The 27563-nt window shown below is 39.7% G+C and overlaps 1 protein-coding gene across 1 annotated transcript; it reads left to right on the forward strand.

The window, feature by feature from the left end:
• Positions 1–1443: 1443 nt before the first annotated feature.
• LOC102231992 (cytochrome b5 reductase 4) lies at positions 1444–27563 on the forward strand. The gene is made up of 15 exons (XM_023330973.1): positions 1444–1904; positions 2095–2248; positions 5414–5514; positions 16206–16290; positions 17484–17565; positions 17645–17702; positions 18454–18547; positions 20343–20375; positions 20714–20836; positions 21099–21239; positions 21514–21660; positions 22112–22262; positions 22905–22991; positions 23358–23519; positions 27178–27563. The coding sequence occupies exons 1-15, from the start codon at positions 1821–1823 to the stop codon at positions 27230–27232; spliced, it is 1557 nt and encodes a 518-aa protein (XP_023186741.1). The 5' UTR covers positions 1444–1820; the 3' UTR covers positions 27233–27563.

Below are 27563 nucleotides of genomic sequence, written 5' to 3' on the forward strand. Positions count from 1 at the left end.
CTTATTTTCTAGCTGATTAGAGACAACTTGGTGGGAGCTCTGCTGATTGCCGGCCAGTTTGTCATTCCTGAGGTTTGAAAAGCCTCTATAGTTTTAAATTATTTGATAACTTGGCTTTGTTTCTGAACCAAATATGAGGATTCGCAGCGACTCAATGTTTTAGTATTTTCCGTTACTGAATTAATGTCTAAATTAAAAAAGGGGTTGCCACCTTTCATAAGTTTCAATAAGGAACGCCCACCACGGCTTCTCATGTAGATTATGAAAATTGTGAAATGAAAATGTGAAAGCCAATAATGTAATTTCTCATAATGAACAAAGACTGCGATGGACTGGCTACCTGTCCAGGTGTACCCGCCTCTCGCCCGCTGCTGGTGCGAGATGGGAACAAATCATATACACAACAAATCGCTTCCCATATCGCTTCAATACGGGACGCAAAATACTGGACTATTTCGTATTTTATAGGGCGAATAGCAACTCCAGTGCTAACTAAATAGGCTACTTAAATTTTCCCAATTAATATTTCTTTATTCCACTAGCACGAAGCTAACGTAGCCTGGTAAGCTACAGTTATACGAACCGACATCTGAACATCCACTTACCTTCACTTCTCTGCACTTGACGTCGAAAAAGTCTTCTTGTGGCAGAGAATAAATTATCCGTATTTCTTAATTTATGTCGAGCACGAGCTGCAGCGCTGAATATTGTAATAAAAACACGAGCATTTGAGCTGGACTGACCTCTCATTGTGGACCACGGACTAGCACAATAAAGTAGCCTAAGGCTAGAATGCCTGTCCGCCAAAATGCTATGTACATCTGTGACGTTTTGACTAGACACAGTGCTAATTCAAGATATCAATAATGTCATTTTGACTAGTCAGAATGTCAATTTAAGATATCTTAAATAGAAAAGCTGAATAATTCAAGATATCTCTAATTCATTTAGAGATATCTTAAAAGTAATTTTGACTAGTCAAAATTACAATTCAAGATATCTTTAATTTAGTTTTGTCTAGTCATTATTTGCTTTTAAGATATCTATAATTTAGTTTTCACTAGTCAAAACTACATTTCTCCTATCCAAAAATACATTTAAGATATCTTGAATTATGGTGTCATTTGAGATATCTTTAATTAGAATTATGACTAGTCAAAACTAAAATCGAGATATCTTGAATGTACTTTATGACTAGTCATAATTTAATTGTAGATATCTTAAGCATTTCAGATAGTCAGTAATTCATTGTAGATATCTTGAATTGAAGTCTCCATACAACTCAATGGTAAATCTGACGTCATTTCGACTAGTCAGAATGTAATTAGAGATATATTAAATCGCTAAAACGTCTAGTCATAAAACAATTTGAGATATCTGGAATGTAAGGGCGGTACAACAGAATTTATGTTAAAACGGCTTGCCATACCACCACATGTTGTCTTCCTAATGGAAACGGAAACTGTGACGCACGGGACATTAACTCGTAGTTAATTCTCACATATCGAGGGACAACTGAATTTCCGCACTAAGAATCAGTTCTTTCGACAAAAATATGTATGCCTTTGTTGATTAATGTGACAGTGCCGCAGTAGTTCTCGTGAATGAGACCGATTGAGAGTTATTTCGTTTTAGCCTAGCCTAGCTTAGCCTACCCTTGATGCATCAGTATTAAAGGGATGCTCACAACACGGAAGCTGTCTGGAGTTGTTACAGAATGTTGCGTATGTGACCACATATCATCTCCTGCTCCTTTGTGTTTGTGCTAAACTGCTGCTGTTTGAATAGGTTTTATACAAAACTGGAGCAGCGTTCATAACATGTTGAACATCCCGAGCCAGTCGTTCCCTGCGCCCAGCTCCCAACAGAGGGTCTCCCCGTCCGCACAGTCCGGGAGGAACAAGGTAACACTGGAACCATATATCAAGCAGAGCTGAGAAAGCTATGTAACCAACATTAATGTCACTGTAGCGATCTACGTATTTCCTTAGTCTTTTTTCTAATACTAACTGGCACATTAGCGACCAATCATTAAATATTTAATTTCTTTGCAAGCAGCAGCTTCCCGCCCTCTTGTTTACCTCTGTGTGATAGGTGTCCCTGAAGCCGGGCCACAGTCTGATGGACTGGATCCGGTTTGCCAAAAGTGGAAAAGACTTGACAGGGCTGAGAGGGCGCCTTATTGAAGTGACCCAGGATGAGCTGCAGAAGCATAACAAAAGGGATGACTGCTGGACCTGCATCCGAGGTGAGTCAAAAAGACCAAGGAGTCATTATTTATTTTCTAGGCACATAGTGCCATTTATAGTAATTGTCACTTTAAGTAACATAATATAGTATTTTACAGAAATGCTGTATCTATAAAAACAACTTAAGAAAAATTTGACTTTGCATCATAGTCATATCCAAATCCTTGAAATCAGCCTGTGTGTTTAAAAACCTCCTGCCTTTTCTGACATGCCCCTTTCACATCATCAAAACAGTGGTTCTCCATGTTGTGTATTGATGGCATTTGCAACCATTCTTAGGAACATTGTAGTTTCTATAAGATCAGCAGGCTCGTAATTCCTCCCAAACAAAATAAAAGTGTGAGTGGCCAATAAAGCATAGAGTTTTACTGAATACATCTGTCTTTATGGATTGGGTCCATTGCCACTGATTCCTTCCTGATCAAAAATGTTTTTCAATATCAGGACCGATAGAGATATTAATATCGAATCAGTGCATCTCTGCAAATGACAGTATAATGTGAGATAAAGATTTTTTTTTAAAAAGTTGATTTTGCATAGTAATCCCATCCATAATCCCCCCCATCCAAGGGGCAGTATTATGAAAAATTAAACTTTTGTGTTATTTTCTCTTCGAATACATACCTGGAGTATGTATTCTTTGATTGTTTTCATGGATATTTTAGAAATCCTTTAATCTCCATGGCAACCATTTAACTGCAAAATGTCTGGTTGGACAGAGCGCCTCCTTCCAGTCGCAGCTCCTCCTCAGAACCTTTGCCTCACAGAGCAGGCTCATAGTACTGTGGGAAACCCTGCTCATCAGAGAGATTGTTCTCCCTCCTTTTGACCAGCTCCGGTTTTTCTGCTATCATGTATGTGCACTTTTCAGTAGTTTTAGGTATATTTGCTGTTGAAAATGCAAGGAGGAAATTCAATTTCATTATTGCAGGGGACAATAAACACAGAGATTTCTTAAGTACAATTTTGGGGTGAGGGTTGTCAAAGTTACAGTGAAATAGAACGTTATAAAATGTACAGATGGAGCCTTATTAGCATTGCATAGACCATACTCAATAATTGGTAATTATCGTGGTTGAAATGGCATGGCTAAAATGTATTTTGTAGTCACATTAATAGCAATATTAATTATTACAACAATGTCCCTTATTATCCCCATATCTCTTAGATAAAAGGTTTTTAATGTGTTCAATCTAGACCAGTAGTGACTAGTAAGTGGCAATGAATATCAAACATTGAACAAACTGTTGAGACCCATAGAAGTCAAACTAAAAATTAAATGTTGTTTAGATTTTTAATTTTTCACAGATTCTTGTGGTCACTGTCACAGATCTAATCTCTGCTATGCCTTTACAAAAATCTAAAGCTCTATATAAAAATAAGTTTTAATGAATAACCCCACTTAATATAAGTTCCTCAATTATTGATTCATTGTAGTGTCTGTCAACACAAGTTATGCATTATTTAAATTAAAACTTGTATGTATACAATTCAAATTAATAAATTACATGTATATTAGCTACTATTCTGTGCAAAATAATGATTAAATAGCACAAAGATCAGAAAATATTTTTTCCAGGTCTTCCACCTGCATAGTGCACTAAAGCTTCCGTCAGCTTCATATGAAGACTCAGGCACTTCTAGCGCAGGTCTGTGGAGGGAGGTTTACTTGGTCAGAAAAAACCCAGTGCTTCTAAAACCTCTACTGCTTCAAAAATAGGGACAACTGTGTTTAGCGCAGGATACCGAGTTAGGGAATCTGTTTCCAGTCAGGAGTGCACTCTCCAACTTCAGCAAAGCCTTTATGTTGTCTCATCAAAATCCTCACCAAACTCCACACTGTCCAAGAGAACTACTCATAATGTACTTTTACTACTTGTACTGTTGCTGTTTGATACAACAGCAACAGTACGGTTATTGTTTAAGTACATGTCCGGATGAAGAGGATTTTGCTCAACAATTAAACACACAAGTTAATCAAACTCACAAAAAAGAAACAAGGTTTTTAAAAAGTAACTGTACTTCAGTTCTTGTGATTAAGTTGCTTTATTTTTAAACCCTTTTTGGTTCGGCCATGCCCCCGATGAAGGTCTGAGAACATTTCATCAGCATCAACACTGTCCTTCCTTTTCTACATATGTTCGGTTCTGTTACTTTATCTAATACCTACATCATTAAACAATTTCATAAAAACTTCAGCCATTTTTTTTTAGAAAATGGCATTAACTTCCCTTTCAAACTACAGCATTTCTTACTTGGCCTTTTCCTAGACTTAAAAATGATTGCCTGTTTTTTTTTTTTTTTTAAATTTCTGCCAAATTTACTGACATCATTGGCTACTTACAAAACACTTCATGTTACTTGCAGAGTAGGAGATAAGAAGCACACATTACCTAAATTATCTACCTAAGATTATTTAATTCAGATTATTATGAAGGCTACTAGAGACTTGGTTGACAGAAATTTATCGTATGAATTAAGTCTTCATGTAGTAAAAACATTTCAAACAAAATAACATTCTGGAAGCTATTTTACAAGTAGGTAGAAATAAAGAATAAATCTGGGAAAAACTGTCCTCAATATTGTAGCTTGATTTTATTGTGTGATTTTTAAAGGCTATAAGATGACATACCTTTTCTCTACGTCTACTGCCAGCGGCTCTGCTCTCGGCTCCCACACACCTAGCTGTCAACCACTCACAACGCTCATCCTCTCCCTCCCATTTCAAACTCTTCTCATTAAAGCTGCAGTATGTAACTTGTTAGAAAGAATATTTATTTTACAGTTTCAACAAATATATAAAAAAATAGGCTTTATAGAAATTCCACTCTGCAGCTCAGCTTTGTACAGTCAACTGTTTTTGGTCTTGTTCAGATTACTGATTATTGATTATTACATTTTTACTCACTAGCCTTTCTTATTTCCTGGTATGTTTTTGGCTATTGGTTATCAGCCATTGGAATGGTGGAGGAGATTGATTTTTTCCACATAATATAAAATAATGTCATGATATGGTGACAGATTTAACTTTTTAAATAAAGTTATCCTGCATTCCTATTTGTTACTTAAAAACAGTTCTAAAAACATGTTCTTTGGTACCCAATACCTGTAAAAGGCATTACAACATAATACAGACTAAGCTGATTTTCTCTATGTATGTCCAGGCATGGTTTACAATGTGACACCTTACATGGACTACCATCCTGGTGGAGAAGAGGAGCTGATGAAGGCAGCAGGAATAGACGGGACTGACCTTTTTGACCAGGTAGCTGTGCTTAAAAAGAAAGTAAAGCTCAGATGGTCCCTGTTTCCCAATATTGTTAAAGCTGTTTCATATTCCATTTCTCTGTTAAGATTAAGTTCATTATACTGTATTTAAGCTCTATGTCAGGAATGACCCCGATGAAGGCCACAACCTGATGTGGTTTTTAGTACTTCATGTGCTGCTGGAGGGATTTACCTTACCATATCTGTTCTCTTTCCATGCTCATTAGAAGAGGGTGAAGTTGTGCCAGAAACCTTTAGATAGCTATAGAACTACATCTTTATCCCTTTCTGGATCAAGACATGTACTTTGTAATGCATGAATTAAGATGCCTCTCAGCTTATTAAACCATAATTGAAGTATCAAGCACTGGATTCAAACAGTTCAAATACCAAAAATACCAGACCTAGCATCCACTTCAGGTAAAGACTTCTACCCTGGTTCTTAGTGTAACCCAGTGTTAAAAACACAAGTAAAAAGTGAATAGATATTAATTTAATATCTTCCTCTACAACAAGATATATACAAACAAGATTTATACAAAAGTATAAATAAATACATTTCATGTCTTATTCTACAATAAGAGTTAAAAAGTAATAAAGTTAAAAATAAGTTCATAAATATGTTCATAAATGTATATAAAAAGTGCTAAAAGTCTTCAAAAATTGTGAAATATGCCTTTAGTGATTGGTTTTAGTAACGGATTAAACAACCAATAGTTGGCACAGACTGATTTCACATCAGCCAATAAGGTTGATTCCCACTCCTTTAACTGCGTTGCTGAGATTTTGCTCAGATTGCATCAGACACTCTTGAGAGCTCAGAGCTGATGGTTGCTTCCGCGAATAGCCTGGAAGATCTTGTAAAATTTGATGTTGGATCTTGGAAATCAGTAAGAAAAACAATGTTAAAATAGTTTCGCAATATATATATATATAAATCAAAATAGTAAATCTGTTTTTTATTAAATCTCAGAAAGCTTCCGTTGTGAGCAGCTGAAGCCCGGAAAAATCCCCGTGTAGCGTCGTGTAGCATCGTAGCATCGGTGATTGATCGCATGCGCTCTGCAGTTAGCTCAGTAAATTCGCTGAAAATTGGCTAAAATCCCTAGTAACTAATCAGATTTAATAAAAATAAAATTGTATTGTAAGATTATTATTATTGTGTATATTGTGGAAGTCAGCAGAAAAAGACGAAAAATAATTTGAGGCTTGATTTGTTCTCAATGTCTTCCAACCAAAACTAAAAATAGAATGAAGTACATCTGTTGGTGTCTTCTCCTCTCACCTTCTCCCCTCCACAATAAAAGTATACATTTGGGTGTGAAATGTATACATTGTATCCGCCACACAGGCCCCCCTGAACACACAGAATGTCACAAACACAAAAACACATAGCATGTGAAACATCATCACAAGTACATAAAAGAAAACACACAAAGGTAAAACTAAACAGCAGCGACAAACAAAACAACTGAAATACCTAGCGGTAATGACTAGGGAGTTGGCCACCATGGCTTCTTTTCACAGGAACAGTTGTTGAAATTGAAAAAGACTCTCCATATCAACTGCTACCAAACTGTCCATCTGAGGGGGATAAACCAGCTGGAAGGGGAGGACCCGGAAGAGTGGGTAAAGAAACTGGGGGACGACCACGGCGAGGTGGCTGAGCCAACTCAACTGGGTCCCCTGGTAACACATGAGCTGGCTTCAAACTGTCCGCCGAAATACTCTCCTGATTACCCCCCAACTCCACCAAAAAATCCTTAGGTTCCCTCTCCAAAACACGGAATGGACCATCATAAAGAGGCTGAAGTGGTGAGCAGTGTGAGTCATGGTGGATAAATACATACTCGGCAGACATTAGGTCCTTTGGCACAAACACCTGTGGAAGGCAGTGATGTGCTGCCAATAGGACAAAAGATCTAGATACCCCATTTAGAACTGAACTCAACCGAACCCACTGCACCCAGAAGAAGTTCCCCTGGTACTCTCAAAGGTTGGCCCAGGACCAACTCAGCTGAAGAAAACTGCAGCTCCTCTTTTGGAGCCGAATGTTGGCCCAACAAAACCCAATGCAGGCGATCTATCCAGCCTAGTTGATCTACCCACCAACTAGGCCCGCAATGCAGCCTTCATTGTGCACAAAGACCATTGGCCTGCGGATGGTAGGCAGCCGTACGGTGGAGTTTAACCCCAACGCTCTCTGCCACTGCACTCTGAAGTGAACTGGGGACCTCTGTTGGAGGTCAAGTCCAATGGCACACCACACCGGGACACCCAGGAGGAGATAAATGCCTGAGCCACATCAACCGAAGTGGTTGATGACAGTGGAACTACCTCCGGCCACCGAGTAGTCCTGTCCACCATCGTAAAATCTCTGGAAGGTGGAAGCGGCCCCACTAAGTCCACATGCCCATGTTCAAACTTCCGTTGTGGAACAAGAAAGTGCTCCAGTGGAGCCTTAGTGTGCCGTTGCACCTTGGCACGCTGGCAAGCCAAGCAGGAAGCCGCCCATATCCGTACATCTTTACGGAGTTCTGGCCACACAAACTTTGCCCCTACCAGTTTAACAGAAGCTTTAATGCCCGGGGGTGAAAGGGAATGAACTGCATCAAAAATCCTCAGACGCCAACTAATAGGGACCAGAGGCCAAGGTTTGCCAGACGGGTAGTGTGGCGCAACCCAAAGAAGGGTTGCGCCACACTCATGAAAGGAGACCTCCTCTAAATGCCACCTGGATTCAGCTGCTTTAAAGGCCAGAATGTCCTGGTCAGTCAGTTGGTCTGTGGCTATGGCGAGGTAGTCCACACCTAAATGCACAGAAGCAACCTTTTCTCTGGACAGACAGTCAGCCACCAGATTATTCTTGCCAGCCACATGCTGAATGTCAGTGGTGAACTCTGAAATGGCAGACAAATGCCGTCGTTGCCGAGCCAACCACGGTTCAGAAACTTTTGAGATAGCAAAAGTGAGAGGCTTGTGGTCAACAAAAGCAGTAAAGTCCCTGCCCTCCAACATGAAGCGGAAATGGCGTGTTGCCAGAAAAAGGGCAAGCAGTTCCCTATCAAAGGTGCTATGTTTTTTTTTTGGCATCTCGGAGTTTCCTGCTGAAAAAGCAAGGGGTTGCCAGACACCATCCGCCCATTGCTAACAAACCTCCCCAACTGCATAATCAGAGGCATCAGTTGTTAGAGCCACAGGAGCCACTGGTGATGGATGGGCCAAAAGCACAGCTTTAGCCAAGGCCTTTTTGGCATCATCAAATGCCTGCACCCTCTCAGGGGTCCACTCTATCTGCTGGTCCCCTTTTTTGCCTCAAAGTGCTTCATACAAGGGGTGCATGAGGTGAGCTGCCTGTGGGATGAAACGGTTATAAAAGTTTACCATCCCCAAAAACTCCTCCAGGGGCTTCACTGAGGGAGGGTGGGGAAAAGCGGAAACTGCTTCAACTTTTGCAGGTAGGGGAACCGCCCCTTGAGAAGACCCTTTGTGTTCCAGGAACTCAACAGCAGGCAGCCAAACTGGCATTTAGCTGGGTTCACAATCAGGCCATGTTCACTGAGTCTAACAAACAGCTGACGAAGGTTTTTCCGCAGAGAACACTGCAGACTAGCCACCAATATGTCATTCAAATAGACGAACAAAAACGGCAAACGGCATTCTGCAGGACCGAATCCATAAGTCGCTGGAAAGTCTGCACTGCGCCTTTATGACCGAAGGTTTTTACTTTATGAGTAAAAACTCATAAAGACCAAAAGGCATGATAACTGTGGTTTTAGGTAAGGGATGGAACCTGATGGTAACCTTGCACCAAGTCCGCCTTAGAGAAAATGGTTGCTCCAGCCAGGCAGGCAGAAAAGTCCTGAATGTGACGAATTGGGTACCTGTCATTACTGGTCGCGTTATTAAGGCACCACAGGGTTGCCAACCCTGGTCTGCTTTGGGAACCATGTGCAACATAGATGCCCATGGACTTTCGGAGCGCCGTACAATGCCACGACGCTCCATGTTTGCAAACTCCTTTTTCGCTATCGCTAACTTTGCTGTGTCTAAGCGGTACACTCGCACAAAAACCAGTGGATCGACCGTAGGTATACAATGTTCCACCCCATGCTTTGCCACGGTAGCAGAAAATGTGGGAACCGTTAAAGATGGGAACTCTGCTAACAGACGCTGATACTCATCACCTGTGGCAAGCATGTCTCCACTGTGCACACGAGTCCACCAGGAAACGCCATCCAGAGACCTCATCCATGATGAAAAGCAGCTTGTCCGAGCTGCTAGCAAGCGCCGGCTCTGTCGTTTCCCTGATGCACAAACGAACACGGAGGAATGCAGCGCTTTGCCTTCACTCCGAACCGGCGATGGTAGAAGCAGAGAACATCATCCTTCTGCTGCTCCTTCACCGCAGCCGCGGCATCAACAGGCTCCGACTCTCCTTGAGTCACACCTGAGTCATACTGTAGTCCCTGGAAGCCAACAAAATCCGGTCTGCTTCATCAGAAATGGAGTGATAATCTTTTGTCTGGATCAGCGGAGAGCTGACCAGCGCGGTGCGAACAGGTGGAGGAAGCTGGCTCAGAAACAGATGTGTAAAAAGGAAGGTAACATCTCCCGAGCCAAGTAATGCCAGCATGTTTTCCATCAGCTCGGAGGGCTTGCGATCCCCCAAGCCATTCAAAGAGAGCAAGCGATCGACTGACAGTTGGTAGAGCCAAAGCAGATTCTCCTTGAGCACGCTGTACTTGTTAGCGTTTGGTGGGTCCCTCAGCAGACCCATCAGACGGCGGGTGAAAACGGAGTCCAAAGCAGCAACTACATGGAAGTACTTGGTCTCATCTGTGGTTATCCCTCGGAGATGGAACTGGGCTTCCACATGCTGGAATCATGGTTCTGGATCGTGCTACCAGAACTCTGGAAGCTTGATAACGGCAGCAAAAACAGAAGCGGCGGTTGGAGTAACGGCCGCCTGGCAAGAAACTGGGTTAAAAACCACAGCTGGCGGAGAAGCAGCGGCAGCATATGGTGAGTTCTCGTTAAAAAACATGTTCAGATGTTTGCAGTTGTTCGGGATCACCAATGTGGAAGTCAGCAGAAAAAGACGATAAAGTAATTTGAGTCTTGATTTATTCTCAGTCTCTTCCAACAAAAACCAAAAATAGAATGAAGTAAAACCGTTGGTGTCTTCTCACTTCACCTTCTCCCCTTCACAATAAAAGTATACATTTGGGTGTGAAATATATACATTGTATCTGTCATGAACCGTTGTGGTGAGTGGTGGTGAGGCAGACGCAGCAGACCCAGGATGAGATGATTGATGGAAGTTTAATGATGACAATAGACTAAATAATACCAAAAGTCCACAAAACCTGGCAGCACAGTTGAGCGGAAGGCTAGGGCTCAGCACTGGTAGCAACAGGCTATACGCATGGACAGGAACACATTGACAAGGACCTGACAGAGACGCTGAGACACAGGTGACATTAAATACACGGGAGGGTAATCACAGAAACGAGACACACCTGGGAAACAATCAAGGGGAAGACAGGACAACACAAAGACTCAGGGAGACAGAAAACTCTAAATAAATACACAGAAAAACACAGATCCTGACAGTACTCCCCCCCCTCAAGGGCGGCTACCAGACACCCATAAAAAAATTGTCCAAGTGAAAAAAAAACACAAGGGTGGGTGGAGGGGTGCTGGACACAAAACTTTTACAAACAATGGAGTTTTTAAAAAACACGCAGTCATCTATTAGAAAACGATTAACAGAGAAGAATACAAGGATGGGAGGAGGGGGGGAGGGAGTGGAGCCTTTCTTCCGCCCAGAGTCCAAAAACAACAAAAAACGACCCAACGGAGTGGGCGGAGGCACAGGAAGGGCCAAGAGTCCCAAAACAACAAAAATCTACCCACAGGGTGGGCAGAAGCATAGGAGGCGGGAACCACGGAGGTGGTCCGGCGGCTGTCCATGGCGCTGGAGGCGGCGACGAAGAGTCTCGGGAGGAGCACTAAGATGCGGGGTCTCGGGAGGAGGGACGGAACTAGGGGGCTCTGGAGGAACACTGGGAAAGTCAGGTGGGGCCGAGAACCCACTAACCGGGGCCGCCTGTCGGCCTGGAGCAGTCTCTGGAGCGGGGGCATGAGGCTCGGGAAAGCCGGCAGGTGCGCCGGCTGGAGGTGCTGGTCCCGGAGATGCTGGAGTTGGGCTGGTGGAGCGAAAGTCCGGCTTGGGAGGCAGAGGGTCGCCAGTCATGATGGCTAGAGCTGCCTGGCGTTCCCACTCTGCCTCCCGCTGCAGCTCCACCAAACCCAGCAGACGGTCCGACTGGTGAGCGGACCAGTCCTCCAGCATTAAGAGAAGCCCGGTAGCTACACCCAGGCGTCGATAAGCTAAATATGGCTCGGCCATAATTTCTGTGTAGTCCTTGATGTTTCTCCGTAACTCGTTCCATTGTGGGGTGTTCATGTTGATGATTATTTTCTTTTAGCTTGTTTTGCGTTCCTCACCGTATTTGTTGGTCGGGTCCTTCTGTCATGAACCGTTGTGGTGAGTGGTGGTGAGGGAGACGCAGCAGACCCAGGATGAGATGATTGATGGAAGTTTAATGAAGACAATAGACTTAAATAATACCAAAAGTCCACAAAACCTGTGCACAGTTGAGCGGAAGGCTAGGGCTCAGCACTGGTAGCAACAGGCTACACGCATGGACAGGAACACATTGACAAGGACCCGACAGAGACGCTGAGACACAGGTGACATTAAATGCACGGGAGGGTAATCACAGAAACGAGACACACCTGGGAAACAATCAAGCGGAAGACAGGACAACACGAAGACTCAGGGACACAGAAAACTCTAAATAAATACACAGAAAAACACAGATCCTGACAGTATCTGCCACAATATTGTATTTTTTCTATGTAATTGCACTTATTTTTCTATTAACACACGTTCTAATATTTCAACGCTGCTACTTCACTTCATGGTGCCAATTCATAGTTCATGGTGCAGTAATGTGCTTTTCTATTATCATGTAACAGGTGGCACCATTAGGTGTCGCACTCTCTACAGCCTGAGCCTCCATAAAAGGGAAGCTGGAAAGATGGTGGCCAAGTATCAATTTCCTGTGTGCTAGACCAGCTGTGTGTTGGGCTCACACTGTTGCTGGCTGTGGACTGCATTGTTGATGGTGTTCGGGTGGTAGCGTTACCTGGGCGTGGTTGTTCGACGCCGCAGGGTTGCACCAGATTGGCTACACCAAGGTTTGATCTGAAAGTGTTGATTTATGCAATGCAGTTTTTGCACTGCCTCTTGCTGTCCTTTTAGCGTTTGGTTTTCCTTTTTGTTAGTCCGCCCAGTTAGGATTGTTTTTCTTCTTGTAGTACTTGTGAGGGCGGGCTAACGACCTTTCATTTATTTTGTTTGTTTTGGAACACTTCCCTGAATACTTGCATCCTGTTTAGTGTGATCCCCGTGTCGGGTTGACAACGAATGGATAAAGCTAGCGGGGAATCCTTTTCATGTATGCAACAATACATATTAATAATTAACTAAATTCTGGTTGTTGTTTATTGCGCTTTGGCTTGACAGAACTATAACAGACATTACTTAGGAACTTTCTGTTCTGAGTAGGTCAGAGCTACTGTGAGCTTCTAATCCTGATGTTAAATATAGTGATATACAGTGATCCCTCGTTTTTCGCGGGGGTTACGTTCCAAAAAGAACCCGTGATAAGCGAAAGCCGTGAAGTAGGAACCTTTATTTTTTTTAACAATTATCATACAATGAAATACTCAATACTACATTTAAAACAAAGAACAAAACCTCTTTTACAGGGCCAAGCTTTTTTTTAACAAATAAAGTACTGTATAAACATTTTTCTTTTTCTTTTTTTTACAAATAACTACTATACTGAAAAATAATAATTTTAATCATCAATACAAAGTGAAGGCCTCAAATTGCGGAGATCAGCACCACCCCACCGCGACCCGAGTCATTGGATTAGAACGGGAAAAAAATTATGGAAAACAATACAAAGTGCAGTTGGACAAATAGTGATTCACCTGTATTTCACTGCTCCTCCTGACTCCGCTCTGTCGCGTTTTTGTCTTCTTAAGCCCGCGGTGCAGGTGTGGTTTTTTCGAGAGAAGAACATAGTTATCTGTAGTTGTTGTCGCTCTTTTTTCTTCTGGGCAAAAAGATTCTTATAAATCGACATGCCACCATCGATTATGTTAAATTTGGTCAGCTATTTTACGTACGTGTACATATTACCCGCAAAGTTATTGACACACAGGTAGAGAAGAAGCGGAGAGACTGTTTAGCCACTCAGAATGCAGAACACAATGCACGATGCAAATCCGCGAAGCAGCGAGACCGCGAAAGGTAACCGCAAAATAGCGAGGGTTCACTGTATATGTGCTTCATTGGTAACTTTAGATTGAAATATACTGTATATATATATATTTACCACATATAAGCTAATTTATTTAGTTTTACTGATTTGTTGGTAATATTGAACTCTGATAACTTGAATAATATTGTTGTACAACATGGGAAAACTTGAGAAATGAGGAATAGTAGCTTAAACTTTATTGATATTAGTGTCCTGTATTTTAAGATGCTTTACTCTGGCCTTGTTCCAGGTCAAGTTTTTTTTTGTTATGGTGCACTTTTGGCCTGTAGTGCCCAGAGACCCCAAGATCACCCTCTCCAGAACTTGGATGGCGAGCCCCAGCCCAGAGGACCAAGTGAACTGGTAGATGGTGACCCGACTCGTCACTAGCAGTGAGACATTGAATGAACATTTGACAGACACATTGAAAAGACAAAAGGAAACATTGAATGAACATTTGACAGACACATTGCATAGCAGGAGTGGGCAACTCCAGGCCTCGAGGGCCAGTCTCCTGCAACTTTTAGATGTATGTGGAATAAAATAATTATTTACAGTGTGTTTACTTTTATTAGAAGTTTATTTAATATTAATCTTACAATGTTTAATTAGTTTATTATGTCTCACTCAGTCTTACAGAGTCATTGTTTCTCTTTTTAGCCTTCACAGTTTGCCTCAGTGTGTCAGAAGCTTAGCAACAGGCGATAAGTAAATAGTTGTCATACCTTGCGGAGGGACAAGACCAGACCGACGGCGGAGCGATTATTATTAGACACAGAATATTCTGTCTGAAACCCATTTTTAACTGAAAGTTGCATTTTTCTCTGTGTGTGTATTAATCTGATTAGCTCCTTGGGAATGTTGGTGGTGACACTCTGTCTGTGGGAGAAGGACGGTATACAGTATATGTAGAGAGGTGATTCCTTTGTCTAGTTAGATCTCTTCTGAGTTCTCCATCTGTGCAGATGTAAAATAAAGCTGTGTTTTGTTCTTTCTCTTTAACAAGGTTTGGACTTTGTTAATTTTTCTCGCTCCACATGTATCTCTACTTCAACACACCTGAGTCAAATAATGAGGTTATTAGCAGGACTCTGGAGAACTTGACTGCACTTAGGAGGTGATTCAGCTATTGGATTCAAGTGTGTTGGACCAGGGAGATATCTAAGAGTTGCAGGACACCGGCCCTCGAGGACCAGGATTGCCCACCCCTGGACTAAAGGAAACATTGAATGAATATTTGACAGATACATCGAAAAGACTAAAAAAACTGGGTTATTTCTTTTCTTTTTTTTCAAAAGCACGCAATTTTTGTTTATTTTGTAAATGTGGATACACAATGTTCACTATAATAAATTCTGCTCTTTCTTATAGACACTGTGTGCTCTCCTCTGTTATTGCTCACACCTAGGCTCCCACGAATTCAGAATCTTCTGATCAGGCCCAACTTCCTTTATTCTTGTGTAGTGTTTGTATTAGTCATTGAAATAAATTAACTTACCTGCCATTTATTATCAAGGGTATTTGAAGTGATCTTTCTTGTGGGTTACATTAACATAGCATGTGGACTCCTTTGATTATTGATGTTATGCTATCATTAGGCATATTCAGCTTTTTCATTGCTGTTCCAGAAATTGTAAGTATCCAAGAACACCTGTCTATCAGGGGATTTACAAAATCTTACCTGTCCAATCTATTTATGATACACATCATCAAATCTCCACAAAAGCCACATTTTGGTAAATGTGCATGCAAACCTACTTTTTGTCTGATGTTTGAGCAGGCAAACATCAGACAAAATTATCAGAACATTTTGTCGGATACATCACGTGCTTGCATCAGAATATGTTATTAGTGTAAATACAACCATCTTAAGCACTTGTTTGTACCATTCTCCAACAAGCCTGATCAATGGTGACTAGCAGAGTCTGAACATAGCAATAGGAGGCTCAGATGATTAGGATTTCCTTAGTATGAAAAGAATGAATTGTTTGCGAACATGTACTGTGTATTTGTGTGGATATACTGCCCATTCAAAGACAGCATATTGTGTATCACTGTGTTCTTTGTACAAAATTAGATGTACGTGTCTATTGAATAATTTGTGCTAGTTTTGTGTATTTATTGTTATTGACTTTGTTTGAAGTATTGCTTTATTCTTGTTGTATTGCACCATTGTCCCATCTTCTAAGACAAAATTCTCCCATAGAAGACAATGGTGTTATTCTTTAATCATACTAATGTGTTGACCTTGACTTTTTCACCTGGGTGTTGTTACTGTGTCTTGCAGGTCCATCGATGGGTCAATCATGAGTCCATGTTAAAAGAGTGCCTGGTTGGACGAATGACTACCAAGACCGCAACAGCTAGTAAAGGTGAAACTTGATTTGTGCTCTCTGTTTTTGATATGGTTCTTCAGCCCTTAACTAAAATTAAATTTAGTCTTGTAATCTAAAATGTCACAGGAAACTGATTCTACAATGACATAAGTCCTTTTAAATCCTCCTTGTAAACATATTCATGGCTCATGTTTGCCAAGTGTTTCTGAATATCTCTAATGAGTCATTCTGATTGTTATATTTTCCCCAACTGCTTTTTGGAAAGCAGTTTTTAGCCAAGTTATTTTTGTTTTTAAAATAGTGAGAAAAATGTGTTAGAAAATTCAAGACGGTTCAAGTCCTGACAATGCATCAGAGTTTGTACTTGTAAGTATAGGACTGAGATAAAAACTAAGCTTTCTACAATTAATAATGTTTTAGTAATTATAACAATAATGCATTTAAGTGTTAAATCTTTTCAAGACGCCCAAGGACACTTAACAAGAAAACAAAACAAGAATACACTAAAAATTAAAACAGATGTAGGGGAGAAAAATTACAAACAAGAAATGACAAAAAAGGCCAACTTGAACACATACATTTTGATTTGTGATGTTAAAGTAGGAAGAAAGTCAATATTGTGAATATGTGAAGGCAGAGTTCCAGAGTTGGGGAGCAGATTGAGAAAATTCTGATCCCCAAGCTGCTGAGCTGTTTTAATCTAAATGTATCTTTACATTAGTTTCAGATACAAGTTCACTCTGTTTACATATTATGGAACGTGATCTGATGAAATACTCCTGCCCTTTTTTACCACCATGTATGTCACTGTGACATTTGCTCTGTCTGTATCAACTCAAAACCTCAAAAAATAAAGCAGTAATCACATTCTGCCCTCATCATAAAATGTTACAATTTCTGATTATGGGTTTGTAAGGTAAAATAACCAAAATGTGGTGTTTTCATGAAATGTGTTCTTCAGAATAACTTTTAATCAGATCCATATGTGAATATTGCATAAAATTATATCTGTTATAGAGGTTTTTATACTTTTGTGCAGCTTTTGCTGAACCCAACAAAAGCTGCACATAATAATAATAATAATAATAATAATTAATAATAATAATAAAACATTTTATTTAATGTGTCATTGATGCAATAGAATCACATCTATTGCATCAATGTATTACATTAAAGTATTTGACTTAAAAAGTACTGATTGTAATCTTTTGTTGACATTTCTTCCTCAGCCATCACCCTTCCTTCATCATCAACAGGTCTTACTCCACCTGCTGCAGGGCCTCCTCTACCAAACAAAGACTCTCAGCCTCGGTATGAAATTGAGTATATCTGCAAAGAAATGCAGTTAAAGACTGATGACTTTAACTGCCTGTGCTGTTTGCTGTTAAAGGTACGACTGGTTTCAAACTGATGCAACTGTTCATCTGGCTGTTTATGCCAAAAGAAAGGTAATGAAGGTTTAACTAAAATGAATCACTTGCTTAAAAGATGCAGAGAAATTCCAAACATTACCTGAATTCTTGTGTTTCTGTAGTGAAGCTGTTGAAACATTGTTGGGTATTAAAAGCCAGCTGCCAGACTAATGCTGCGTTCATACTGCAGCCTGAAGTGACCCGATTCCAATTTTTTTTTATGTAATGCGACCTGCATCTGATCTTTTCATGACAGTCTGAACAACACAGAGAGGATTCTTTTTGAATGTGACCCAGGCCACTTGGGTATCCGATACGTATCCGATTCAAATGTGACCTAACTCCTAGGTTACATTCATCTCACCTGAACGTCACTGATACAAATGTTACTATTCTGCGTCCTGATACGTGCAAACGAGAAGAAAAACAACAACTATGGGGGACTATAATGAGGATTAAGTTGTTAATATGCTGACAATAACTTCAAATGTGTAAACTATGCTCCATCGTTAGCATCCATGTTTACTTCTGCAAACACTGAGCACTTATTCGTTTTATGGCGGTTGACAGAACATAAAGAACACTGACGTTATTGCACCCTCTACTGCGCATGCGGGACACTTGTTTGCCTGTTCAAACTGCAGAACACATACAGGTCGCATATATTTGGAAGTGTGAACGGCCATGGCAAAAAAATCCGATTTGACAAAAAATCGGAATTCGGTCACTTCATGCTGTAGTGTGAATGATGCCTAACGTGCAGTGTATGTCATGTTGTTTCTCTCAGATCCCCAGCTCAGGATGTGTGACCGTTGACCTCAAAGCGGGAATTCTTCGGTTGGAAGTTCTCCTTGGGAAACTGTCCTACATGATACACTTAGGTGAGCAGATTCACTGTCATTTTCTCTTTTCCCCTTACAAAATTAAAATACATTTACTTCCAATTGCATTAACATAATTTGGTGTAGCTTTAAATATGTTCTCAGAGCTTGTCATTGATGTCTGGTGTAATTGAACTGATACTGCAAACTAAAGGAATTGGATCAGTTTTCTTCTTTGCTAGTTTCCACTTTGTAGATTTCAGTTAGAAGGTCCAAAAAATACTTCATTCAAGCAATATATATTCCAGAAATACTTAAGGAAAATGGCAAACTTGCAAAACAAAATACTCAGTCATGAAACGTTTGTTTTGTAGATGAAATGGTGCAGATTAGAGATAGTCAGATAGAGTTTTTTAAGGCTGATGCTGATACCCATTATTTTGACATCAGTCTAATCAATCACCAATATGTGCTGCCGATACTTTTGGGCTGATTCTTAAAACTGTTTTTGTTTCTTTCTTCCATTTACATAATAAAAAATTACATTCTACAACAAATTTCAAAAAAGTAATAGGTCAAACAGGAATAATCAGATCTGAAAAAAAAAAAAAGAAATTTGTGAATAGACAAAATATAAGACTGGAGGTGAGAAAAAGAAAAGAAGTACTAGAGAAAATAAATCCATGTATGGTTTAAAAAAAGTGATAGAAAAAAAATACAGAATATGAAAAAAATGAAATGTCACAATAAATGAAAATATTGCCTTAAATAAATAATGAATATTAAAAAAGAAAAACATAATTGAAAAAAATAACTAATAAAGCTTCAAAATTGATGGAAACAAAGGAAAATGAAAGAATAGTCAGAATATTACATTAATACTGTTGATAGTTATAAACAAGTTACTTTATCATATTGTTGTTGTCAGCAAATGAGCATTTTCAGAAAAGGACCCCAACCATCCAGCTGATTAAACTACGGTACACAATCACCAGCAGCCTCAGCGCTATCAACAAGCTTTGAAAAAGTAGAAATACAAAACGTTTAAATACGAACATACATAGCGGGGTTAGCAGGGATGTAAATATCTCTCTGAAAGGAAAAGGCATGACTAACATTTCCCATGATGTCACAAACGGCAATGTTCCTGCCGTACATACATAGTATATACATGTAAGCAAATCTTTGTGCAGACCACTTGCATAAAGATATGCATATTTCCAAGTGTCGGCTCACGTAAGTGCAATGTCGTACTGAACTCGTCTTCATTACCGCTGGTAAAATTCTTAACCAGCTGCGCATATTGCTAAATCCAAATGACGAAAACATTCATAATAGAGACCATTTGTAAAGGAAACACAGCTTGTCTGTCTGTCTAGAACAGGGGTGCTCAAGTCTAGTCTTCGAGAGCTACCGTCTTGCAACTTTTAGATGCATCCTTACTCCAACAGACCGGGATCAGCTCTGAACAGCCATTCATTTGATTCAGGTGTGTTGGAGCAGGAATTCATGTGAAAGTTGTAGGATGGTAGCTCTGACTGGGGACTGGACTTGAGCACCCCTGTGTAGAGGGTTGTGAGGGATGGATGGCTATAGATCGATCCATCCATCACTTCGCAAGCTTGCTGATATTTTACATGTGAAATAAAAAAGGTAATTTTTTAGCAGTATATGTAAAGGATTTTATTTATTAAATGAGTTAGACTGCTCCAGGGCAGATGTGGCCACAATATAGTAGCAATACACATTATCAGTGTGTGAATGTGAGTGTGAATGACTGGATCTAGTGTACAGTGTTTGAGGGTCTAGACTTTACTGTACATGTAAAGGCCATTTACCTTTTATTTCCTTTCAGATCTTGCTCGTAAAGTTGAGGAAAACGTTTCTGGTAAGAAAAGAGTATTTCTATACACGATGCTGCTAATTTTCCAAATCAGTTGGGTTTTTATTTTTTACACTTTTGGTTGAGGACAAAAATCAAATATTTGAATTATTTATCAGTTCCAGGTAAAATGTTTTGTAGTTTCAAAACTGATCTCTTTTAACCACGTTGCTTTGGATTATTCTTCCAAGTTAAGTCAGAGTTAGGCCATTGTCAAGCTCTACATAGCTGAGCTTTATGGAACAGGAAGTGAATAGCTTGTCTTCTGTGTGTTTTCCATGTCACTTATGTAGATGTTTCTGAATGGCATGTTCCTAATTGTAAACTTTGGTTATCACCAACAGTTCATACTGCTTTCTCTGTGGGAAAGATCCAGGTCACCATAAACAAACAAACTAGAGGAAAATGGACAAGTCTTGGTCAACCGCTGGAATTTCATAACACATTTCTATGCAAAAAAAAAAGAGGTGAGAATCTTAATGAGCTCTGTGACATGTCACTTTTATGGCCCATTGAACAATGAATCCAAAGATGATCCTGATATTTGCCTTTCATTACACTGTTGTGTGTATTTATAGTCAAAATTTAGTCAGCTGAGAACCAGAAGATGGTTTTTGTAGTCACAACCAGGATTTCATCTTACATATTCAGCATCACTGGTTCCCTAATATTATTGATTTCTTTTTTACTCTCTCTTCTCTTTCTCTGTGTTCCAACTATTCCCTCAAGGACCCTTCTATCGGGACTGTAGACTGGTGTCTAAAATGGAGGTGACTCATAATACACATGTTTTCAGACTACAGCTTCCTGGAGGGACAGTCATGCATATGGCTGCTGGAAAACACGTCTACCTCAAAGCTATCATTGAAGGTAAACAACAACAAACCTGAGTGTTGTTCATGTTCACAGATGAAGAAGATCTGCTTAGAGAAATCTCCATTGGTGCATAAATGTCACTAAATATAAAATGTTCTGTAAAGGTTTTTTTGTTTTAAGTGAACTAATAATACATTATTATTTATATAATACAAACTAAGTCAAAAGTCAGTTAAATTATTCATGACTTTGGCCATTTTGTTGACATTTTGTTGATTAACATAGAAATTATTAGAATACTCGACGACATGTCATATCATATTTCCAGGTACTGAGATAGTGAGGCCATACACTCCAGTGGACCAGAATCTGGTTTCAGCTTCCTCACCTTCCGCACATGAGTCAGACCTCTACCTCATGATTAAAGTCTATCCCGATGGAGTTTTCACCCCATATCTGAACAGCCTGCAGATGGGTATGTCACAGCCAGGTCAAACAATGAGGCGATGCGTTTGTGTGTCTATCTCATCATGTCTTAACTGAACCTGCATGTGTCCTCTAATTACATTTTAGTACATCTGAGCACATCTCAAGCCATCCTTGAAAGCAAACATTAACTCATTATGATGAACAGTTTCTCCTCAGAACCATTTAGAAAATCTGCTATTTGAACCATCTCCCCCTTCCAATATTTGAACAGATGTAAAAAGGCTCTTATATTAATCACTGCATGTACTTATGTTACTGAAAAGTAGGTCATCAAACAAAACAACAATAACAACTATTAGAAAGTTTTCCTGTTAATAATTTTAGTTTTAAAAAGGTTCTGTAAGGGTTTATACTTTGTTACCTGTTTGATATTTGATCCCTGTTGCCATGCAGTTTTACTTTGGAGTGTATTATGAATGGGTTTTCTGATTTCCCAGGTAAAAATATCTCCGTCAGTGGTCCAGAGGGTACCTTCAGCCTCCGCCCACTTCGTGATGTCACACACCTCTATCTGTTAGCAGGAGGCACAGGATTCACGCCAATGGTTCGCCTCATCAACCTGGCTCTACGAGAAGTTGACACAATCAGGTGGGAACAATCAGTTTACTCATTTATTCTGTCAGAAAATATGACTGATGGATGATAATGGCCCTACAAAGCAGCAAAGGTTTGAGTTTCAACTAGAACTCTTGTTGCTGTCTGCTGTTGCTGAAACCTTTTATCCTTTGTGTGTCGGGTTAATTACACGCTTCTGTGAACTAGATGAATCGTGGGAGAAAGACCTCTAGGTCAAAATATGTAATTTGAATAATCTGCGTTATTATCAACGTGTTAAAATCTTCAGATTAATGCATGTTAATGCATGCAGATTAATATCTGCTTTTGAAAGGAACCCAACCAGGTATGTTTTTGATGAGGGTCTAACATTATAACATGATCTAAAGCTCAGAAAAGTCAGTTTTGCAATACTGCCCCCTTAAAACATCTGTTCTGATGTGACATTGTAATGTTCCAAGACATTAAATTTTGGTTTTTCTTTACCTACTAACTACAACCATTAAAATTCTAAAACATAAAACTTTGAAATATTTGCTCTGTAAAGTTCCGATTTCACTTTCTGAGATGACTTGCAGAAAATATTGGATTTTACACAACATTCAGATTTTTCCAGATGTACCAGTAGTAGTATTTTGTTTTGACAAATGATCACTTAAATCTCTGTGTTCACAGAACAACAAAGCTGCTGTTTTTCAACAAACAGGAGAAAGACATACTATGGCGCTGCCAACTGGATGATCTGGCAGCTTTTAATGAACGGTAAAACAAAGTGGTGATATGTTTCTATAAAATGTTCTCTTTCCTGCGCCTGGAAAGCGCAGAAACATTTTTTGCAGAAAAGAAAGCTTGATTTAAAATTCAACTGCATTTAAATATTTCTGAAGATTTGTTCAAGACTGAATCCATATTTTACTATCAGATGGGAAATGAGAAAAAGAATCTGTAAAAGTTTCAGTTGGTTTTGTTTTGACATGGAGTCAATGTACTCTCCAAACTGTAATCTGATACATCAGTATACAGTTTTGGAAGATTATCTTTGTTATTAAGCTAGAAAGCAGCTATTTTCCCTTGTTCCCTTGCTCTCTAAACATTTTTTCAGACAGTCATGGTTTTGTGTGCTGTCAGGTTTCAGGTGGAGTACATTCTGTCTGAGCCCTCTGCCAGCTGGACCGGCAGGAAGGGTAGGGTGGATGAGATCCTGCTGAATGATCTTCTTGTCAGGCCAGAAGGGTCAAAATGCTACGTTTGTGTGTGTGGGCCATCTGCCTTCACAGAGCAAACACTAGGGTATGGAATATTATAACCATTATGATAAATAATAGTTCCTCAGTTTTATCCAAATAACTAATTACTAAAGTCACTGACAAATGCTCTGGCTTTTTCTTCTTGTTTATTTAGTATTAAAATTCAAATATTTCAAACGTTTCAAATGTTTTTGTATAAAAAAATGATTTTATGTACATCATCAACATTTCTGCATGTGCATGTCATGCTGCTGAGTTGCTTAGTTCTCAACCACACTTTGGTTCTGCTATTCCAGCTGAATGCTCTTAAAACAGTTTTGTGATCTCATCAGATTGTTCTGAAAAGGAAAATTTGTCATTGCATAACTATTTCTGTACTGTCATTTGAAAGGAGTCTTTTTAACCCTTTGATGCAAAACATGGGTCAAAAGTGACCCGGCTGAGTTTTTATCTTCTATATCTTTGCAATAAATTAATTTCATCATTCAGTATTCTAGGTATTCCTCAATTAACTTGTTTTTGATCATCATACATCCTTAATAAAATTTTTCCTTTCTTACTTTTTGAACAAAAACGCTTTTTGTATCACTACCCTTCTAATGCACAAAACGGGTCAAAAACGACCCGCATTCATTTTCCAGGTTACTTCATGTATGGTTGAGTGTTTCTATGATATACTTTTGAAATAAATTAATTTTATCATTTACTTTTCCAGATATGCAGTAAATATCTTGTTTTTATTTACCACAAATCATCATTTTTATTTTTTCTTTCTTAAGTTATGAACAAGCACAGCTTTTGTAATTCTACATGGACAATGGACAACCTTTTCACCAGTGTCCCTCTGGCTGAGAAGCTCTTCAAGAACAATCTGACCATCTTTGGGACTCTTCGCCAGAACAAGCCTGACATACCATCTATCATGAAGCCATCCAAATCACAGGAGCTTCATAGCTCGGAATTTGGATTCTATGGCAACATGACCATGGCGAGCTATGTGCAGAAGAAAGGAAAGGCTGTTGTCCTACTGAGCACCATACATGATGACAAAGCAGTGGATAGCAGCAGTCAGAAGAAGAAACCAGAAGTGATCCAGTACTACAATAAAACGAAAGGAGGAGTGGACACAATGGATCAAATGGTTAGCAACTACACATGTCTGCGGAGAACAAGGAGGTGGCCCATGGTTCTCTGGTACAATATGCTGGATGCTGTCACACTCAATGAGTACACCAACTTGGGTGCACAACACCCTGATTATATGGGTGGTGCGAGTAATGCACGACAACTATTTATCAAGGAGCTGGGCAAAGAGCTCGTCATGCCACATATGAAGAGGCGCATGGAGGGCACACCCAAACTCCAGAAGCATATTATTGAGGCAATGGGAAGGTGTGGGTTAAAAAAAGACACAGCCACCACTCAGCTACAAGAGGACATCAGACAGGAGGGCCAAAGGAAGAGGAAGAGGTGCGCGATCTGCCCAGTTTCGAAAGACAGAAAAGCCAGCAGCTGGTGTTCCCAGTGCACTAGGCCGGTGTGCAAGGAGCACAAAAAATTAGTGATCATTTGTGAGGCATGCAAAAATTGAGATGGCAGTTTGTGTTCTACTAATGTGTTCAGTTGTGTTTTATTTTGTTTGGTCACATTTCACCAGTTTACAGTTGTTCAACCACAGATAAAGTTCAGTTCAATAGCTGTTATCTGTTATCAGGATTTATGTGTATGTGTGATAAAATGACAAACGTGTTGCAAGTATTAAATAAATAACTGTTTGGCCCCATTCACTGCTAAAGTAATTACTTGAAACATTTTTTATTTATAGTATTAAGACATTTAATTTTAAATCACACTTGGGTGACCCATGTATAGTAATATAAAAATTATTTTTGTTCATAAAGTAGGAAATAAAAAAATAAATTAATGATCTGTGGTAATTAAAAACAAGATATTTAAAGAATACTTGGAATATTCAATCATCAAACGAATTGATTTTGAAAAACAGAGCAAAGAAAAACTCAGTCAGCCTGAAATAACATGGAAAATGAATGCGGGTCATTTTTGACCCATGTTGTGCATTAGAAGGGGTGTACATATGTTGTGCATCAAAGGGTTAAACAAAAAGTGACAGTATCCTTTGAAACCACCAAACTTAACATTTTGGGTTTATTATCAAATAATCAGGATGGAGAGGATGTGTCTGTAAGGATACAGACACATTCATTTTTATTGAGTAGATGAGTGTGATACATTATGTTCCATTGAAATACACTCCCTGACCAAAAAGAAAAGTCGCCACCAAAAAATGGTCACACTCTCTAATATTTTGTTGGATCGCCTTTAGCTTTGATTACAGCCCGCATTCGCTGTGGCATTGTTTCAATAAGCTTCTGCAGTGTCACAAGATTTATTTCCATCCAGTGTTGCATTAATCTTTCACCAAGATCTTGTATTGATGATGGGAGAGTCTGACCACTGTGCAAAGCCTTCTCCAGCACATCCCAAAGATTCTCAATGGGGTTAAGGTCTGGACTCTGTGGTGGCCAATCCATGTGTGAAAAGATGTCTCATGCTCCCTGAACCACTGTTTCACAATGTGAGCCCGATGAATCCTGGCATTGTCATCTTGGAATATGCCCGTTCCATTTGGGAAGACAAAATCCATTGATGGAATAACCTGGTCATTCAGTATGTTCAGGTAGTCAGCTGACCTCATTCTTTGGGCACACAATGTTGCTGAACCTAGACCTGACCAACTGCAGCAACCCCAGATCATAGCACTGCCCCCACAGGCTTGTACAGTAGGCACTAGGCATGATGGGTGCATCACTTCACCTGCCTCTCTTCTTACCCTGATGCGCCCATCACTCTGGAACAGGGTAAATCTGGACTCATCAGACCACATGACCCTCTTCCATTCCTCCAGAGTCCAATCTTTATGCTCCCTAGCAAACTGAAGCCTTTTTTTCTGGTTAGAGGTTTTCTTACGGCTACACAGCTGTTCAATCCCAACCCCTTGAGTTCCCTTCGCATTGTGCGTGTGGAAATGCTTTTGCGTTCACAATTAAACATACTCCTGAGTTCTGCTGTTGTTTTTCTTCGATTTGATTTGACCAAACGTTTAAGTAATCGCCGATCACGATCATTCAGGATTTTTTTCCGACCACATTTCTTCCAGGAAGACGATGGTTCCCCACCATCCTTCCGGTTTTTAATGATGCGTTGGACAGTTCTTAACCCAATTCTAGTAGTTTCTGCAATCTCCTTAGATGTTTTCTCTGCTTGATGCATGCCAATGATTTGACTCTTCTTAAACAGACTAATGTCTTTTCCACGATCACAGGATGTGTCTTTTGCCATGGTTGTTTAAGAAATGAGGAGTTACTCATTGCATCAGCTGGGGTTAAATAACTTGTTGCCAGCTGAAAGATAATCGCCTATGCATTATCCAATTATCTATTATCCAATAGGAGGCTTGTACTATTTGCTTAGTTAAATCCAGGTGGCGACTTTTTTTTTGGCCAGGCAGTGTATATTCATGTTTGTGGTTGTGACAAATATGGAAAAGTTCAAGGAGCGTGAATACTTTTGCAGGCCACTGTAAGTAAATAATATGCTGAAGAACATAATGTTCATACATAATCAATATTAAGCTCTGGTGTGTTTGCACTGAGGGGTTTTTGTCTTTGTTGGTTTCTCAGATTGTTAAAGCAGCTTTGCTTCAGTGAGGAGGAATGCCACGCCTTCAAGGGCTGATGAGCCTGAAGAGACGGAGGACAAAAAGCCTACTTTTATTTAAAGCTGTGTTTGTGAAACAATAAAAAGAAAGCATATATTTCTATGCACCAAAGACACATGTCTGCAGCCACCACTCTATGCCTGGCCAGGAGAACCTGGACACTTCTCAGGGACGAACTGAAGGTTCCTGCAACATATGAAGAAAAAACAATTCCTCCACACCTGCTGATTTTTCACCAGATCTTCAAGTTACTTTTTGTGTGTTTACTGTTAGATTATGGTTAGATATTTTTTTATGTCAAGTTTATTTTGAGAAATACTATTTTTAATAAAAGTGAGTATGCACCAG

This window comes from Xiphophorus maculatus, chromosome 3 (assembly GCF_002775205.1).
Source record: "Xiphophorus maculatus strain JP 163 A chromosome 3, X_maculatus-5.0-male, whole genome shotgun sequence".
Classification (NCBI taxonomy): Eukaryota; Metazoa; Chordata; class Actinopteri; order Cyprinodontiformes; family Poeciliidae; genus Xiphophorus; species Xiphophorus maculatus.